The following is a 19,784-nucleotide window of genomic DNA, read 5'->3' as shown; positions in this document are numbered from 1 at the left end:
CTCTCTCTCTCTCTCTCTCTCTCTCTCTCTCTCTCTCTCTCAATTAGTGCAAATAATTATGAAGTTTAAGGTTAATTTTAATCCATCTTAGCTTGTGATTAGGGTGGGGTTGTTTACTAATGAGAAATGATAGCAAGTCAAGGACTTAATCTTTGTCGATGAGCATGTCACTTTCATGGAAATTTGAGAAGACGTATTCTTGCATTTTCCAATAGCTTCACAAAGTCTAAAACCTGGTCCTTCGTTCTTAGTGGTGGTGACTCATTGAAAATACTCAAGTGAGTTATAAATAGATTCTACACGCTATTTGGGTTGCACAAATGTTTGCAAAAGGACAACAATGTGGAAATCAGTATGTTTTTTTTGGTTTCATTGAACCTCCTTCTAGACCATGAATTGGTCAAATGTACACAACTGGATCCATAAGGAATGGGATTGTGGAAAACATTAGTATTCTTACAAAGATATCATCGCTTTTGTTTTTGAGGACGAAAGCGCTTCTCTAAGGAAAGAGTATTGTCAATCCAAGGGTCAAGACGTACATACGATACATGGGGTCTATATGTAGTACGCCAAGGGCTTATATATAGCATGGTCGCATGGTGAAGAGTATGTGCCAGTCTCCAATCTTACAAAAAAAATTGGTCAAGTGGAAGGACAAGCCTGAAGAAAGTTCCACTTGGAAGAACATTAGTGTGATTAAGAAACAATTTTTTGCTTTTATTTTTTACGACTAAAATTCTTCTCCGGGAGGGGGTTAATGTGAAGCCAAGGGTTCTGGACAAGGCTTGGGCAAGCGGCTATGAGCCCACATGGCATGGCAAGGGGACCTATGATAGCAAGAGCTATATAGGTGTTTGATGGGTGGAGAATTGTATGCCATAACCCAAGTCTTACACTACCACTAGAATATTCTACATTAGTCACTACATTTGTAAATGTGCTAAATCAAAACATAGCAAATGTGTAAGCTTCATTACCAAAAGAGGAAAATAAACAAGAAAGGCTTCCAGCTATGTTAGTGACAATGCTTTGAAGGTCATGAAGACTACAGAAAAGTAAACTTTTGCCATGTTTCAACCCTAATGTATTGTCTTGTATACTATATAATGGATGTTTCAGATTGAGAACTAGGGTGAGGGTTGTAGCTCCGATAGTCTTTTGTGTGAGGAACATCATATTGGGAGGGGTATGGTTCCTAGATTGCCTAAATTGTTGACGATGGGGGTTATTAATGATACACGTCACGTCTAGTCTATGGGAACATGGCCTACTTAGCAGGCATGATAAATTGTCATGTAATTTTTTTGTATGATCAATTAGCAAATATGTAGCATCAAGCCATGTGTATGTGGGTGACATGGAAGGGTAAAAGTAAAAAGTGGGCAAGTCCATTGATGTGGCAAGGAGATGAGATCATTTCACACGTAAATATGAGGTGTTATCAAGCAATTAGCACATAGTGCAATAAATATGTATGCACCCGTACTCATTTGTTAGAGCATATACCAAATACAATTGTTTTTTTTGTATTCAAACTCTCTCTCTCTCTCTCTCTCTCTCTCTCTCTCTCTCTCTCTCTAAATTAGTTCAACTAGTTATGAAGTTTAAGGTTAATTTTAATCCATCTTAGCTTGTAGTTTAGAAATTGAGGTGCTTACTAATTTCAACAATATCCAAGTTAGCGCACATCCACCACGGAGACATGTTTTTATAGCCCCCATACTGAAGCTCAATACAACTTTTGTGTCCATTTTCTCCCAATTAATCCAAACTTTGGGTCCTCATTTAAAACATGTGCCCTTTTGGTGTTGAAGGAGATCGGGAGTCACTTTTCTAATAATAATATTTATTCTCTATTTAAGTACAAATTCAATGAGGATAAATCACTTGCGAGTGACCTCCAAAATCTTTTTATAGTTGTTTCTCTAAGGTTCCTCTCTCTAAAATTTTATTATGTCATTTTATTGTCATTTTTGTTACTCTTGACTTTGTATCAGATCCACCACATTGTAACTGTCTGGTCTCATAGGTCATTCTGGCCTTTTGAAGACGTTAATATAACATTTCATTTCATCTCTCTCTCTCTCTCTCTCTCTCTCTCACACACACACACACACACACACACACACACACGTCTTGAGTTGAAGACTCATCAATAGTTCTTTGTATATTACATTAAAAATGACTCCTTTTCTTTGCTACTTTACATGGATCCAATAGTGTGGTTATTGCCTTTCCAAGCCTTCACATACATATGATGCCATTGTAAACTCGCATGAAGTCATGGTGCTGGCCTGACATAGTCACGTGACTTTCACCGGAGGTATTGTCTTAGGGGCTTCTTATTGTCCCGAGTTTGACTTTTAGAGGAGTGGGAAAGAAAAGGATCCTTTAATGGGGGCAACCTACTACTAGCATTCTCTTTCTAAAAATCCTCTTGAGATTCCACTTTGACTAAGGTTAATAATCGACTAAGAATAATAAAGCTTTGCCCCCACACGACAACCTTGGTCAATTATTAACCTTAGCCAAAGGGGAATCTCAAGGTGAGATAGGTTGCTAAGAATCCATGAGCATTCTTAGCAACCAACCTACCAAATCTGAAGCACTTAGTGTTGTTTGGAAAAGGCATAAACAATCCCAAGGCTTTTAAACAAGACTAGTATAAAAAATAGATACCAGAAGAGTGAGGACTAGGGGATGTCAGTGTGCATTCAAATAACAAGTATGAGAGTTTCTTAAAAATTGCCCAAATTATGCACTCAAAAAAGTCCCCTTTTTTTAGCTATTTTAACAAAACAAAGTTGACTCCTTGAAAAGATCACAATTAGACCATCTAGCATTTTAATTATTCAGATAAAAAGTGGAATTTCATAATTGCCATGCCAAGAACAGGGGTCACTTCCCAGCTTTACAGAAAGAGCTTGTCCTCCTCAAAAAATGCTCTCTCTCTCTCTCTCTCTCTCTCTCTCTCTCTCCCCTCGTCGGATAGATCTTTAAGGTCTCTGGGGATAGTTTTCTGCAACGTTGAAATTCTCTTCTTCTTTTTCTTCTTTTCTTCTTCTTCTCAGCAAAAGTCACAGTTTAGATAGACAGCCTTTGTCTCAATGGTTTAGCCTCACATTCATAAGGACCGTGTGCCGACAAATCACTGGATCCACCCCTTTAAAGTCTTTATAAGACCATACAAATACAACTCTATATTCCCTAAGGGTTTTAGTCAGAATTGGAATGGTCTTACATTGGAACATCAACAATTATCTTAAAAATGCTTTTAAAAATTTATGACCCGCACTGCCTGCTCTCCAAGTGCCTCACAAAATGTCTCTCATACAACACCCATTATACCAATCACAAACAAGAAGATACACCTGATGCTGCTCTTCTTCTTCTTCTTCCAAGCTTCTCTCTCTCTCACCTTGGCAACAAGAGATAAATTGCAGATAGCTGATGCTGAGTTTGAAAAGTCCAGGGCAGGTTCGCTAATACACACAAAAAGCCTGGGCATTGCCTAGGTTTGCAAGTAAACTGCCGCTTTTATAAAAGTCTTTGCCCTTGGGACGATAGCTGTAGTCGTCACACACATTCAAAGGCGAGTATGGTAATGGAGAAGCTCGTGTTAGCACACGCAGTTATGAGGCGAGGCATTCGCCTTGCAAGGAACAAGCATCTAAAAAACTCTTGAATGGGCACATATAAACTATGCTAGGAATCACACCTAATCAGAAAAATACTTTGGAATGCTCTAAACAATACTTTCAATATGCTTTCAACTTGTCATAACCAATCACACCTATCTACATCATTGTGGTCCACCAATCCATTTGGACGACAAAATACCGATGCCAGCCATATTTTTGTTGTACCATGAAAGAAATGGATGTCTGCTCTTTACAGAACTTACTTCTCAGCTCTTATGCCCATCATCTCTGGAAGGCCAACGACTTTGGCTCAGCATCCTCTGTTGTGTGAGTACATAGTGAAAAAACAAATCGTACCTTGGTGGCAAAGCCCTCGTTGGAAAAATGTGTACCGAGTCTAGCACAAATAGAAATTTAACATTAGCAGCAAACCCTTCATAGGCCCAGCAGTGTTAGATAATGATATTGCTCAAACCTATCTCATGCCTCATATACCAAACTCATCCACGAGCCTTCCACCTCTTTGGGACGCTTGCTCTGCATCAGGGATCATACACCCCCGTGTCCACTTACAATGTCGCTTCAGAGCACAAGCTTGCTGAGCTTCACAAGATCATCGATCACTCAAGCGTTGATTGCAGTCTTTCAAAGTCCAGGAACTCAAACATGAGGCGCCTGACCTCGGCCTTCCCATAAACAACATAGCTGAGAGCATGTAGTGCTAATGAGCATCCTGTGGTGGCAAAATTCCTGAGTCTTCTCGCCTTGTCAAAGAGCTCCTTACGCGCTTCTGCAATTATCATGAACCTTTGCAGCTTTTTTTCACGAAAGTACTTTCCGCAAAGTCTGTTGAACAATAACCTCCGGTGCTTCTCTTTGACATAGAAACCAGGTGCATCCAAGTGCTTCATCAGAAGCTTCTCAGCCATGACCACATCCTGTACAACCACCAACCCATAGAGATTAGGAACAAAATTTCAAACAGCAAAGAGGATCAAGGCTAGAAAACTTAGACCGACACCTCTCACAAAAATAAGGTTCTAAACAAGGGGGATGAGAACTGTATCCAACTTTGTACTGCCCTGTAGAGAAGCTTTAACATCATATGAACGAATCCAAAGAGACCTCATGGACCTATCCAACAAAGTCTTGAACTCGAGACCTGTTATGAGAGAGGCAGGCCACATTGGAGGGAATTCCCCTTGTCCACCAGAAGGTCTAAGTTTCGATGCAACCTACTGTTCAAGTGGTCATGGAAAAGGCTTCATACCATATGCACATGTGTGCAACTAGGAAACAAAAATGGATTTGAGCCAGGTTGGCCACGACACTCCTCAGGCAGCATCACCTCTAAGCTCTGCATTTAAACTTGAAACTAAAAAAAACTGTATAGATAGGGCTACCTGAACTTTGGACCCCAGATACTCCAATCTCTCATTGCAAAACCGTGGATGCTCCACCTTGTGAATTGAAGGATGAAGAAAACAAAGCTGCAAGAACAATTATGTTCAGTCTACAAAGAAAGATACTTAAAGGCCAATTAATCACTATACCTTAAATCAAAGATTTTGAAAAGACATTATATAGCTAAACAAGAGGCCCCTGTAAAATGTATGTTGGATGACGAGACAAAGGTGACCTGCTTCTGTAGCACGTTTGCTTTTTCTTCTACACTACCGTTTTTCGTCAATTTTTCTCAGCCTTCGTTCGTGTTTTTAAAAGCCTCCATAATATTTTTATTTTAGTAGCTTAGCTTTAATAATTTTCATCGCCATAACTGTGATCTGTTCTGCTCTGTGTGGCCTCGCTGTATGTGTGCGTCACAAACTGCTGACGTGGAGCTTACCTGAAGATCCACGGGGTTAGGACTCTAAAATCCAAACCCTAACCAACTTACAGAGATTAACTGAGGGGCCTAAAACCAAAGTACCGTCCACCTGCATTGGCCATTGAGGTGGAAAATGTCAAGGGGATGGGGGCTCGCTATTTTAAATTCAAGTAAGGAGATGGTGCCTGTTTTGCATGTCACAAGTTGGGGCACATGCTTTTTGAAGGCCCCTTGATTTTACATTCTCCTCCACCTGCTGCTGCGCTCCCTACTGCAGCAAAGAGTGACTCCACTCAAGATAAGGAAATTATAAAACAATTTCCTCCCATTAGACAGTGGATAAGGATAAAGGCAAGGCAAAAATTGTTCCTTCCGCTGCATCAGGGGGCGTTACCACTTCTTCTCAAAAAGATAAAGGGATCGAGAAATAGGAATGGCAAATTCCAAAGGAGGTAGTAATACCTCCTCGATAGTCTATCTTGTCAAGACACTAGACGGCTTCTAATCATGCTAGTACTTCGAGTTCTCCTTTCAATTCCACCTCGGTTGCAAATTACTGATCGGACATTGTTAGAGGTGGCCCTTCCAACATGGATTTGGGCTCTAAATTACAGGATATCCAATGCATGAGGGCCAACGTTCGGGAACTGATCACATGGAGGCCATGCAGGAGACTTGACATGTCATGATTTCCTTCCTTAATACATAGCTAATATATACATCATGTACATGCATCATGTTTAATGCTCTAATAAGATGTCTCTCTTATGATATCAGAGGCCTATTGTGATCAGAATAAATGGAGGCTTTTATTAGCAATATGTAATTAACATGAAGTGGCTTATAGAGATGTCTCAGGCAGCTGGCTAGTTGTTCAATGTTGCATGTATGGTCAAACTTTTGAGTTTGCAACAGGCTCCCCAACGATCACTGCATCATGCTTAGCTATAGAGGGAGCTTCTTCTTATCCTTGGCTGCATAATGCTTTCCTATGTGGCGATTTCAATACGGCCCTATCTCGAGAATACAGCTCTATGGGCCACATTCATATGCTTGGGGCTGAACGATTAGCTTGGGACGATCTGATTTGGCTACATAATGCTTTCCTATGTGGCGATTTCAATACGGCCCTATCTCGAGAATACAGCTCTATGAGCCACATTCATATGCTTGGGGCTGAACGATTAGCTTGGGACGATCTGATTTGGGCCTGTTGGATTTATGGCGCCATGTTTGCCCACATGATCCAAGGTTCACTTTCAATCATTATGCATTTAAGCATATTTGGAGCACATTTGACAGATGATATTTGCTTCATGCTGGTCAATTTGATAATGTTATTTATGTTCAATGATCAACATAAATTGCAAAATGAATGACTCGCTCTTGTCAAAAGGCTTTACTAGATAAAGGGTGCTCTAAATATTTTTCACGAGTCTAGGCAAAAGGAAAATATTCAGAGGGTCCAAAAGTAGGATGGCCAATGGTCTAATTCTATGCAAGAATTGACCTACTGTGCTCAACTCTACTTTTTTTCGCTTTTTACCACTCTTTCAAATGTCTCTTCACATGTTTTGGAGGCTCATTGTTGATTTTTTTCCGTTTGTGCAACTACCCATTAACTCTCCGGTTGATGTTACGACCCAATAGACAAAGATCTTGTATCCTTCTTTTAATAATTCTTATTTTTGCATTTGAAAATTGTCTTCCTCTTTAAAGAATAGCAAAATAGTGCATCTGAGTTGGCCACAGATGGGTAGTCACATGTTATGATGGACCCACGCAATGGGTTAGAGCACAGATAATGCACACTTCCACTCAAATGACCCGGGAAGGGGCACCTGCGACTTAAAGTTCTTGCATGTCAGGGTCATACTTGCACACACAAAGAGTTGAAAGCCTTGGAGAATGGGCGAGATCCGCCAGAAAAGACAATTACAATCAATAAGACGGCATGATCATGAAAAACTATCAATGTGAATACATGTGGTTTGATTGCATTGAATGCGTTTATAAATTCATAAGCATCTTGGATTAAGCGTGAAGTACTCGGAAAGAGCTTTCATTTGATACCCATATTCATGTTTCTTTTTTCTTTTTTGGTAGTTCTCCACTAAAGATTTAAGAAGGTTCTAGGAGGAAGGTTCTAGAAGATTGACAAGTGGCAAGACACTTGTCACGAAGGCTTCAAAAGGAGACAAGACACTTGTCAACCCCCCTTACCCTTTTTGAGATGTGTTGCCATTTTTAACATGTGATGTCTTTTTTGACATGTGATGCTTCACCTTTTCAATAGGTGCTTGGACACCCGTCTCAAGGCTACCACACATGATCACGGGGCAACCTCACCTATAAATACAGCTCTTCGACCCTCATTTCACCATCTTTTTCTCGTTGATAATTCTGTCCAAATTCAAGAACCTTCTACGCCTCCACTATTTTTCCCCTCTACATCTTCTCTCCTTCTTCAAGGAGCCATCTCTCTCTCTCTCTCTCTCTCTCTCTCTCTCTCTCTCTCTCTCTCTCTCTCTCTCTCTCTCTCTACCTTGCTACTTTTACAGCAAAAGACCTAAAAATCTGAAAAATACAGCCTTCTCTTGAAGCCACAGGCTCTCCCTTTCATCATGGATGTAACCACGAAGATGAATCACTACTAAATGGAAAAAGTGGGTTGATTTTGTACAAATTGGAAGGCTCTACATATGTTTATAGTTTTCCTTTTATGCATGAACCTAAACTCACTCTCAGGTTGATAGTAACTGAGATTCTCCCTAAAGGACTTGGGTGGCGCAAAACTATGTTTCCTCCGGGAGGGGATGCCTATCTTCAACCCTCATTGTCTATCTACTCTCTTTTTGGTGTCTGTTATATATTTTCCAAGTTTTATGAAGTGAATGCATAAAAATAAGCACTCTACAATAGTATGGGGGCATTAGAGCTTTAGCTTGATCCTCACCCCTACTCATTTAGTACTTATAGACATTTGCTAGAGTGCACGATTGTTGGGCATAATTCTTGTTACTAATGGAGCAAGAAGAGAATCAAGAGATCCATGAGCACCTTCTCAAATCAGAGAAGGGCAAAAAGAAAAATGAAGCAAATGGGAAAAGCTCTTCAAGAGAAATGAGGCGAAGGAGGGGTACCTTGCCAAGCACAATCATCATAGTTAAAGAAGCCGATCACAAAGCTCTCCCATCTCTAAGAAGCATGGTGGCTCAAGCAAAAGAGGGCGCTCAATTTCAAACAAAGGACAAGAATATGTTGAAGCCGAAGTTCATCTTCATCTTAAACGTCATCAAGTGCTGACAACTCTCAGGACATTGGTGTGCTCGGCCCAAAGAGGATTAGGTCGACGAGGCATGATAACTCTGCAACACAATTAACGCAAACTTCAAAGTTGAATACAAAACTTACAATCTTTCGCAAGGTCACGACTCTAGAGTGCCTCCTTCAGGCTTGCTGACTCCAAACACAAAGGGAGGGAGGGAGGGAGAACCTTATCGGCGGCGTTCCACACTTCCTTTGTCTCTGTGCAGACACTGTGCAGACTCTTGAGACTGAGTTCTAACTTCTGCTACTCTGTAATGTGGTAATAAGATAGGTTGGCTTATAAAAAGGCTCGCCCAAAGAGTCCGACCAGACGGATAAGCAACCGACGGCCGAATTTTTTTTTTTAAAGCCATGCACGTACGGAATCGTACGGTACGTACGGATTCCGTACGGAAGTACCGTACGGTACGGAAGGCAGCCGGACGTACGTACGGAAACAACTATGACACACAATCATTTTTCCGTCATAGAAGACCTCATCATAGGCAAAGGTGTCGATATTCTTCACCGTTCTTCAACTTCAACAACCAGTGCATCTTCTTTAAGTTCAAGGCTTAAGCATTGATGAAAGCATAAGGAGAAGAAGACAAGTCTCAATTTCTTTTCGTCAATTTTAAAAGGGATGTGAAGATGGAGTGGGATCGATCCTAGTAAAGAAAGAATGAATCTTTGAAAGATTACATCAAGAGATCTTGGGAGATCCTCCTAAAAGTCGAGCATTTCAAGAGGATAGGCCACTTAGAAATACTAAGAAAACGTCAAGGAGATATGCACTTCAAACTTCATACTGCTCTAAATAACTTTAGATGTTCTAACCTTAGGGAGCTTATCAATCAGGCGTCAACATGGGAGCTGGAGCATGATGGTAATAACAACCTTCCACATAAAGATAAGAAGAGGCTCACAGATCCAGAAGGGTATTTGAAACAAACTTAAAGCAGAATCTCACGGCTACACGGACCGCCTATAGACACGCGTTGGACAAACCACCCGACCATACCACCATCCGTAGGCATCTCCTTGCTGGTCCCTAGGGCCAGTGTCCAAGGACACAGGCGTGCACTTGTAAGGCCCAGCATCTCATACCACCCAGCCTCACCTCCTCGAGGTGACCTCACACATTCCTAGCCTTGCGGGCTAACCGCTCGCACTCTGTTAGTGGGGGTCGATAACTACAAATGAGGAGATTTGTCAATTGCGCATGGGAAGAGAAATTTCAAAAAAATTTGTAAGCACTATTGGGGTTAAACAAGGATGTCCGTCGTTACCAACTCTCTTTGGTCTATGCATCGATCAATTGGAACAAATGGTACTTGACTTTATGCAAGAAGAAGGCATTGAAGAGGTCACTATTTGCAATGCGGTAATCATGCTTTTGTTGTATGCGGATGATGTAGTGCTTCTAGCACACACTTTAGAAGATGCACAAAAGCTTATGGTTGTTCTTGAGAACTTTTGCTTGCACAGTGGGCTAATTGTGAACGAATCCAAGACAAAGGTTATGCTTGTGAAAACACACCATAAGAAGAAGCCATGCATTGTGTACAACAATGAGACACTTGAAGTTGTTGAGAGCTTTAAGTACCTTGGCCTTGAGGTTCCGTCCAATATGAATGTGCTATGCGTCGTTTGGAAGCGGGAAAGAGAGCATTTTATGCATTTGAGAACATGTGTAATGCGGGAAACATCAAGTGTTGGGTTCTCAAGAAGTATCTTTTTGATGCATTGGTGGCACCGGTTCTTCTTTATGGAGTTGAAGTGTGGGGCGGGAGCATCTCAAAGTCTACTTGGAAAGAGTTTGAGAATGTCCAAAAGCGTTTACTTACAAACTTTCTCCAAGCGAAGACACAAAACACCATATATGCTCCTACTTCTTGAGTCGGGATGTCTTCCAATTGAGGTTATGGGCCTAGAAAGGGTTGTGGAGTACATGATAAAGATGCGTCAAAACCCCTCACATCGACTTCCTACAATTGCATGGGAAGCAAGCAAAAAAGTTCCAAAGACGCATAAAAGCAAGATCTTGAGCACGGGATGGATGCAACACATTAAGAAGTGGTTTGGGAGATGGGATGCGTTACACTTGCTACATGATGCTTCAATTGACTCCCAAGTGAATGAAGCTTTTCTACGACGCCAATGTATTACAGCTTGGGAGAAATCCGGTGGGTCACGCTTCATACATTACACCACCCATATTGCCCCCAACTACAAAACCATGTTCTTCGCTGAAAGAGGAAACCGTACTCACACTTACATGCTTGAGCATGTCCCCTTGTCGGCGATACGCACTATCGCAGCCATTCGGCTTAGCTCTCATTTCCTTCGATGCGAGATAGGGCGTTGGGGCAATGGAGAAGAGTCAAATCGACTGTGCACATTATGCTCACTGCAAGTTCGAGAGTCTGAGTACCACACACTACTAGAGTACTCAACTTTTGGTCACATCCGAACTTGCTTCTCTCACATTTTCAGTCACCTACACACTTTCCTCTCCCAGCCAAAGTGTGGGCTCTCCATTGCGACTCTCATCACCACAATTTTGGAGCATCGAGAGTCACTCATCAACCATACACATACTACATCACATGTAACTTTGGTCTCATAGGTCATATTTGACCTCCGAGGACGATAATAAAATCTCTCTCTCTCTCTCTCTCAATATATATATATATATATATATATATATATATATATATATATATATATATATATATATATATATATATATGCCACGTGCACATCTAACCCTATCTGCATGTGGACAAGCTATCTCAGGTCTAGGGTTCAGGTCACCCTAGCAAGTGTTATGGCGCCCTTCTGAGCCTGTGAGCAGGCCGTGCATGTCTAGGCACTTAGATTAGTTGCATATCCTCTGGTTGCACACATCATATTCATTAGCATGGCATTCAGTACCCATCATGAGCATTTTACAGAGCATAGACCCCTTTTTATCAAAATACACATTTTTCACTTATTTATTAATAAGTGACTTTTGTTGGAAAAGTAAGTAGGGCAAATTGCTAAGGAAATATAAAAGAAACCCAGTGGTCACTCAGTAGAAGCAGAAGAGACAGAAGAAGTTCCAGCAACTTGCAGTGTTCTCTCCTCAATAAGACCGACAGAAGACTTAGCGTTTTCAGCTCCTCTAGCGTTTCAGTTGCAGATCAGCCCAGTGTTTTTCAGCAACAGCTCAAGCCTAGCGTTTATAGTTTCCAACCCCAGATCAGCCAAGATCAGCCAACGTTTTCAGTTTTCAGCACCTAGACTTTGCACATCCAACCCCTAACCTCGCATATCTCACCTACCCGCAATAGATCCTCGCCGTACCGTCGAGTCAGCCAACATTTACAGTTTCCGCCCGCTGTTTTCAGATTTCAGCATCTGCATTTTCAGCGCATCGTCGTCGAGTCGTCATCCTCGCTGACACAGTGTCAGAGATCAACAGAAAGTCGGTGTTTTGCAGATTTCAGCATCTCAACCATAGTGTTTTCAGTTTCCACCCCGGGAACACTCATGTGCATGGTATCTAACAAATCTTTCTTTTTATTCCTTCCTGCAGGATCTTACAAAGGATACTACTAGATGGAGCTCAATCAATAGAGATTTTGATATGTTTGCTCAAAATAATGAAGCAGTCACCTACATTTTTTGTTTATCAATTTCTTGAGAGACTTTCTTTTAGTTTGTAATCATCAAATGAAATGAAAATTATCCTTCTTATAAGATTGCTGATCTTTTTCTCGTTCAAAACTTTCAATTGTGATTTATAGTTTTGTTAGCATGAGATTGTGCTTTTTTAGTTTGAAAAAAACTGTCAAAGATCTAAGTCTTTTTGGCTTTACTTAAGTTATTAATTGTGAAAGATCCAAGTCTTTTTGCTTTACTTAAGTTATTGATTGTCTCTGTCATCCTCGTCATTGTCGCTGACATCGTCGGCAAGTCCAATGCATCTAGACTATTGTACCAGATTTGTGCAATCTATAGCATAGACCTCTCTTGCCATAGAGAGGGGGGCCCTTGGAGGAGGGTTTGTGAACCGTCTGGTGTTGTATTCTCTCTCTCTCTCTCTCTCTCTCTCTCTCTCTCTCTCTGCACCTTTATTCACAGTAGCATTTACTTTGTTCGTGATCACTGCACTCTCTCTCTAAAGAACGGAAGGCTCTCCCTTCCGTAAGTAAAAGGAACCCTTGAGCACAGTTCGGAGCACTCATCTTGAGCAATATCAATATTCACTTCCGTTGCACCTTACACACACACACACACACACACACATATATATATATATATATATATATATATAGAGAGAGAGAGAGAGAGAGAGAGAGAGAGAGAGAGAGAGAGAGAGACGCACGCGCGCACAAACATATATATCCTGTGATCGGGACATAACATACTTCCCCCCTTAAGAACCATTGATGTCCTCATCAACAAAGTGGGGATACTAAGCTTTTATAGCTCTATCCGATTCCCTAGTAGCAAACTTTCAAAGTGGCCCTTCCATTTAATTAAATAATCATCGTAAGCAAATCTGTGCAAATGAGGTGATTTGAAACGTGTAACAGACTTGGACACTCCAAGTCAAGAATCTACCACGACACCACAAATAATCACTTCAAACAGTTCACAGTTCACAATTGATTCGACACTGGCCCGGCGGAGTTCCATGCCTAGAGATATTGGCCCCAAAGACTGGCGCCCCTCTTGGTATTTCTTTTTATATTAATCTGAGTTCAAAGTACAAGAGTGTGGGTAGGCGCTCACACTCAGACTCGGCATCCAGATGCTCTCAGTTGTGAGGCCCCTGCCAGCTTATTTAAAGAATACAAGGGATGCCAAAAGCAGAGCCCCAAAAGCTTCTTTTAAAAGCTACCCATAAAAACAGCCTCTAAAATAGGCTTTTAAAATTAAAGCACTTTAGTTTCTCTCTCTCAACTACTTGTGTAGCATAAAGCAGTGAAAGAATTCTCTCTCTCTCTTTCCAATTTGCCTAAATAAACAAGGCCAAAAAGCAGCGCTCAACCTTGCGTAAGTTTTTCCCAGCTTGTGCGTAGAAAAACAACATACAAAAAGCCTGCGTACTTATGCCACGTCAACAACCCTGTACAATCCCGCAGTTTCCGCCGCATTTCTCGGAATGTTCGTACGTTGCAGCTTGCATTTCTGGCAGTACCCACAAGGGAGAGGGTGTGTGTGTACCAGCTACCACATCATCCACTTTGTGACATACCCCCCTCTTGAAAGCATTGTAATCGCCCACGATTACGCCTGCAAAACAAACAGAGGCCATAAATTGTCTTAGCAGACACTGACTGTTAGTACCTATGCACTAGGAACACACATCTAGCACATGTAACAATCGACAGTCACATCACAAGACATCGCAAGACATCACATGACATTCAACATTTATTCGGATCTTAGACCATGATTTATCGGCAATGCAGTTAGCAATCTCATCTAGATCCAGTCGGCACCTCATAGATGCCCGATTGACTAACCCCTATTGCAACCATGTCTATTGGAGATCATCTAGACCAAAATGCTGCAGTCATTTTGTCTATCAGTTCCTGCACTTAAAAACAAGTCAAGACCAAAATAGTTTCATATTCAGGAAGGTTAATTCACCAATAGCAGAATGCTTGCTTCTATTGTAGGCAAACTATAATTGTGAAAGGTATCTTTCCCTATCAAATTGCCTATGAGAGACATAAGCCCTCAAAACATCTTCCAGCGTCTGATTCATCCTTTCAATTTGTCCATTTTTCTGTTTTGTTTTGTTTTCGGAGTCGGATAGGGTACGCCCTGCCACTCTCCTCATACACCAAAAAAGTATACAAGAAGAACAACCAGGACTATGCACCCAGAAACCGAAGGCAGACGCTTTGTCACTAGTTTCCTCTGGACTACGAGAGGCCAAAATTATCTACACTCTTAGGGCCATGACTATTCCCTTGAGAGACCCATTTTGCCAACTTGATTTGGGCGTGACAGCGACCAAGTACCTCCGTTCAGAGGCCCAGGTACTGCGGGACTTGCTTCGGTCTTCCCTTTGGAGTTGCCTCCTCCAAGTAACTTATCGCTCACCTCACTAAACTGCCTTTGAAACCCGATGGTTTTCCCCTAGGAAATGTCATACCCGCTTGGAAGGGCGTCGGCTAACAGGTGGCGTCCGCTGAGGTTGGTGGTGTCTCCCTTTTGCACCTCCCAACCCCTTTTAGGTGAAGTTGACCCCCCCGGGGGGGAATGGCACTTGGGCGCTCTTGTACCTCATCTGGCTTCGCTTGGGGAGAATTACGTCATTTCCCCCGGAAGGGATCGGATTCAAAATAACAGCATAGGAAGGGGAGTATTATCTTCCCATCCGCCTATGCAGAGCACCCAAGTACCGGGGTACAACTTCACCCAGGAACTTTGCCACAGGCACGTGCCCCACGGTTCCGTCCCTCGAGTGCGGATCACGGTGTACCCAGAAGGGCACCCCGCTTCCCGCGACCTCCCCACCAAGGAGGATAACGGTCCTTTCTTCAGGGTCCAACGAAGGGTCAATTGCGTTGAAGGTGGAGTTGAATCAGTTTAGCCATCTCCCCCTGGATTCATCAACCGCCGAACAGTTCATCAGCAAATGTGAAAGCGAACGACCCTCTAACTGGGAGCACAGCGTGCAAATGCTGTGTCCGCACATGTAACTATCCGCCAGTTTGAGCCCACCTACTCTCGCGAGAGCCAACATTCTCTCCTCCTTCCTATTTCACTATAGTGCTCCTATTGAGCTGTAGCAGGTATCCACGTGTTTATTCAAAGCTAGCCGCCTTACAGGGCTCCAACACCAGGCACGAATGCCTCTCGTCCCACTTGTCCCATGCGTGGTAGTGAATTGAGCTAAAGTCTGCCGCTGGGATATACTTATTCATCCAATTCTGGGTTATTGTCGTCCAAGTCCACTTCTTGAACGGTTGGTTCTTAGGCTTCTTGTTTACCAAGGAGCCTATCCAGGTAGATGAAACCGAGCGGTATTTGTCAAAAGCCCTTGCTCGTTGTCCCCCACAGAAGGCAGGTATGGGTGGTATGTTAAACTCGTGATGGAGAGTTGCCATCCCTACAGAGGTTGACCTTGCTCCCTTTCCGAGTAACATTCGCATCCCGGTGGCGATGAGGCGCTGCAGAGAGTGAAGGACACGTTAATCGTGGGGCCCCATAATTTCCGCGCCATAACAAATCACTGGATATATGTACGCCTTAAAAACAGTCAGTCGAGACCATATAGGGATCGCTCGGTTTGCCAGTAGGTGCTGACATGCGAATAGGCTTTTCCTCCCGTTGTCCGCTCGCTCCTTGACGATGCGTTCAATGGAAAAGGTCGAGTCTACGTCGATGCCAAGGTACTTGTACGTTTCACCTACTGCAACCATCTCACCACCCAGAATAAAGATCCTCATAGAGAGATTCTGCAGGTCTCCGTGGAACACCGTGACCATGCATTTATCGATTCCAAAGGTCATGCCCCAAGTCTTTGCCCATTCACTTACCTTGTCAAGGCTTGTTTGTAGGCTTTCAAGAGAGTCAACAAGTAGAACCAGGTCGTCAGCAAAAAGAAGTCCTTTAATTCTCTTGAGGAGGTTAGGTACTTCCAGGCCCCATGTTTCCCCATCTACGTCTAAACTATCGTTAATGTATATATTGAATAGACAGGGCAATCACGAGCATCCTTGGCGAACTCCCCGCTGCACGGGAATTGAATCCGACAGTTGTTCCATGTGTCGGATTTTAACAGAGGTGGACTTGTAGAGCGCTTGGAAAAATCTAAGTGCTCAACCTTGCAAGCCAACCGTAGTGAGCTTTAGGAATAACGCCTCGTGCGGTACTGTGTCGTACGCCGCATAGGTTGGTTTCCCATCCTTATGACGGAGTTTCACGATCTCCTTCAGACATGCACCTTGCCCTATGCATTCCTCATTAGTACGGAATCCTGCTTGGCCGGGATTAAAGAAGTTCCTCTTTTCAAGTATCTTAGTGATCCGCCTAATCACGACCGTAGTGAGGATTTTTATGGCAACGGAGATTAACGCAATCCCGCGATAGTTATCAGTATTGGTCAAATCGCCCTTCTTGGGGATTAACACAATCATTGTGTCGCTAGCGCCGGCCGGGATGTCTCTGGTGTCGTAAATGCCCTCAATCATGTGCAAGTATGCCTTGCCCATCTCCGATCGTAACTTACGCGCATCCGACCTAAGCCCCTTATCTTTCACAAGCAGCTTAAAGAATTCGGGTGGTAAACCATCGCCACCTGTTGCCTTGTGCCTCTTCAACCGCCGACAGGCCTCCCATACTTCATACCACTTCAACGGGTCACATACCTCAGGCATACCAGGCCAGATGCGCACGTGTTTGTCATACCATGCAAGCGGATCCTTGCTAATACCGTCCGTATCGACGAATACCTTGGAGTAGTGACCCTCCCATACTTGTAATTGCCTCTCTGGTTCCGTTACTAGCTCCCCATTTGCGTTCAAAGGTTGATTGGCAATAGTTCCTTGCCCCTTCCCAACTATTTTCTTGAGGTGGGTAAAGAATTTCTTCATTTGACCCTCCCTTAGGAGCTCATTCCCTTTTTCCACGAAGCGCTCGAAGGATCTTTTGTTACTGTCACGGACAGCGGCCTTCGCATGAAGTGCTATTGCCTTGTACTCCCTAACCGCTTGCCGGCCAGCCCTAGTGTTCGCAGCTTTGTTCCTCACCTCGACAACCTGACCTTGGCCTCGACGGGGGCTTCGTGGTAAGAGCTCCTGCCTCCTTGGCAATTGATGTAGCAACGGAAACAAACTTGTCATAGCATTGTTGGGTCGCACGCCCGTCCTCATGCTCGAGGTGCAGCAGAGTATTCCATCAATTGTCATCGAGGAACAACTTGCAATTCACATCCATCTTACATGCGTCCAATTTGGGTACGGACGGCAAAGTAGCTTTGGCTGCTACTCCCGAATCCACAAAATGTAGGTGGAACACTAGTGGCCAATGGTCTGACAAGTCTATCCCCCTCTGTACTGTATTGTTGAGAAGTTGTCTCGCGGAGGACTCATTCACAATAAAGTGATCAATGTCCGACTTTCCCTTTCCCCACCTGGAATGGTACGTGAGGTTCGAGCCTCGAACCTTTAAGCTCTCGAATCCTCTTCTGCATCTCAGTAGCCACTTCTTCAGTACTCCCGTCTTCATGTTGAAGTCACCTCCAACAATTACCGGTAGGTTTTTGTTCGAGATGGCCCCCAACGTCCGGGCGAGGGCCTTCAAAGCGACTGTCCTGGCTTCGCCCAACTGGCGCTGCGGAATGTACACATTTCCATGAATCCAAGCCCCTGAACCTTTGGGAAAAAGTTGTATGAAAATTTGATTCGGGGAAGAGAAGTTGAGCTCAAAGGGCCGGAGCTCAATTGCGACTAGAGACGCCATTCCAAGTTCTCCCGGTTTTGCGGTGCCTAGGGCATTAAAGACCACGTGACCGAGGAGTCTAAGAGGCCAACATCCTTGGAACATTCGGGTTTCTTGCACCCCGACAATGTTCCATTTTCCGGTTCCCATCAACGATCCAAGCTCACTCCTTTTATGTCTAAGTCCGTCAACGTTGAAGGTGGTTACCTTGACGTGGTTGACAGACTGCTCCCCGGCGGCGGAGGTGGAACTTGGTCTACGGGCCTGGTCTCGGTACGGTCTCGACAGTCTGCATCTCCATTTGTTGAAGCATTGTTCTGCAACTAGCTTACCTACAAGCGCTTTAGCTGCGCTAAGAGAGTGGGTATAGAGATCAAAGCGTACACTCCTACATTGCAAGCTGGTAACTTTTCTAACTTTGATCACACTAGCTCCCACTCTCGCAATCTCCAACTGCTTCCAAAAGCTGCGGACACTATGATTGTCCGCTCCCCAAACACATGCTAAACCGGATTCACCAAAGGCTACTCCACGTTTCAACGTTGCCAGTGTCAGACGTGTCATGCACACTCTTTCCATCCGTCTCATGTCACTGGCTCAGGCCTCGCGGGGTGGTCTATCCACCCTAAGCGTGGGGGTCCAATCCCCCCACTCGAGGTAGCCTCAACGGAGGCTAAGGTAAATTCCCCCACCCCATGCAGTAATTCGATCCCCCTGCTTGAGGTGCTTCGCAAGGTAAAGTCCTCCACCCCGCGGGGTGGTCTATCCACCCCAGGCACAGAGGGCCCAATCTCTCTGCTCGAGGTGCTTCGCAAGGTAGCAGTTGACTCACCTGATTGTTCCCGGTGTTCGTGCCTCCCAAATACCCTACCTGATTGCCTCCGAGTTTCGTTCCTCCCAATAGGCATTGTCCATGATTGCCGCTGGAGTTCGTTCCTTCTAGTAGAGGTGTGCAGTGTGCTCATAGCACTCACTGAACACAAGTTCGTCATCGCTTTGAGAGTGTAGATAGCTTTGAGAATAGTTGAGAAATTTGGAGATTTGAAAGAATGAGCTTATTCATGTTTGCCAAATTAGGATTTCTAATGGATGTAGTAGACCAACTTTCCTAATGCACTCTGTCTTGTTGACTTGGCACTGAGTGCATCTCTTTACATAGCTCTCTATGTAAGAGCGCATCTTCAATAGAAATATCGTTTGGGCAATGCTAATATTCTTTGGATGCCTAGGTGCCCAACACTAGGAACATCATGGCATTCGAACAAAATCCTTTGTCGAATCTCATCCATTCCCGACAACAGACTCTTCCATTTCTAAACAATAGTCCACCTCTAATGAAATACTTTCTCTGTCACATCTCAAAGTCAAATTCTTACAGAAGTTCAACCCATCTAGCCTTCTGACCTCTGAGATCACCATGATCACAGACATAGTGCAAAGAGTGATGGTCTATCCATGCAACAAAGGTAGAGCCATACAAATAATGCCGCCACTTCCTCAAAGTGTGGACTCCGACATAAAGCTCTTTTTCAATTGTTGGATAACGCATT

General features: G+C 43.5%; 1 protein-coding gene across 1 annotated transcript in view; it reads right to left on the bottom strand.

Annotated features, from left to right (window-relative positions):
- Positions 1-3,744: 3,744 nt before the first annotated feature.
- LOC147459263 (Ribonuclease III family protein) overlaps positions 3,745-19,784 on the bottom strand; it is a 75,513-nt gene continuing 59,473 nt past the window's right edge. The window contains exons 4-5 of the mRNA XM_086510561.1: positions 5,048-5,134; positions 3,745-4,582 (exon numbers count right to left, since the gene is read on the bottom strand). Of these exons, the coding sequence (XP_086366687.1) occupies positions 4,265-4,582; positions 5,048-5,134 (405 nt within the window). The 3' untranslated portion in view covers positions 3,745-4,264. The remainder of the gene's footprint in view (positions 4,583-5,047; positions 5,135-19,784) is intronic.

The sequence above is a fragment of the Adiantum capillus-veneris genome, chromosome 4 (genome assembly GCF_014529385.1).
Source record: "Adiantum capillus-veneris isolate H3 chromosome 4, ASM1452938v2, whole genome shotgun sequence".
In the NCBI taxonomy this organism is placed as follows: Eukaryota; Viridiplantae; Streptophyta; class Polypodiopsida; order Polypodiales; family Pteridaceae; genus Adiantum; species Adiantum capillus-veneris.
The sequence above is the reverse complement of the archived record's forward strand: the minus strand, read 5'-3'. Positions and strand labels throughout refer to the sequence as shown.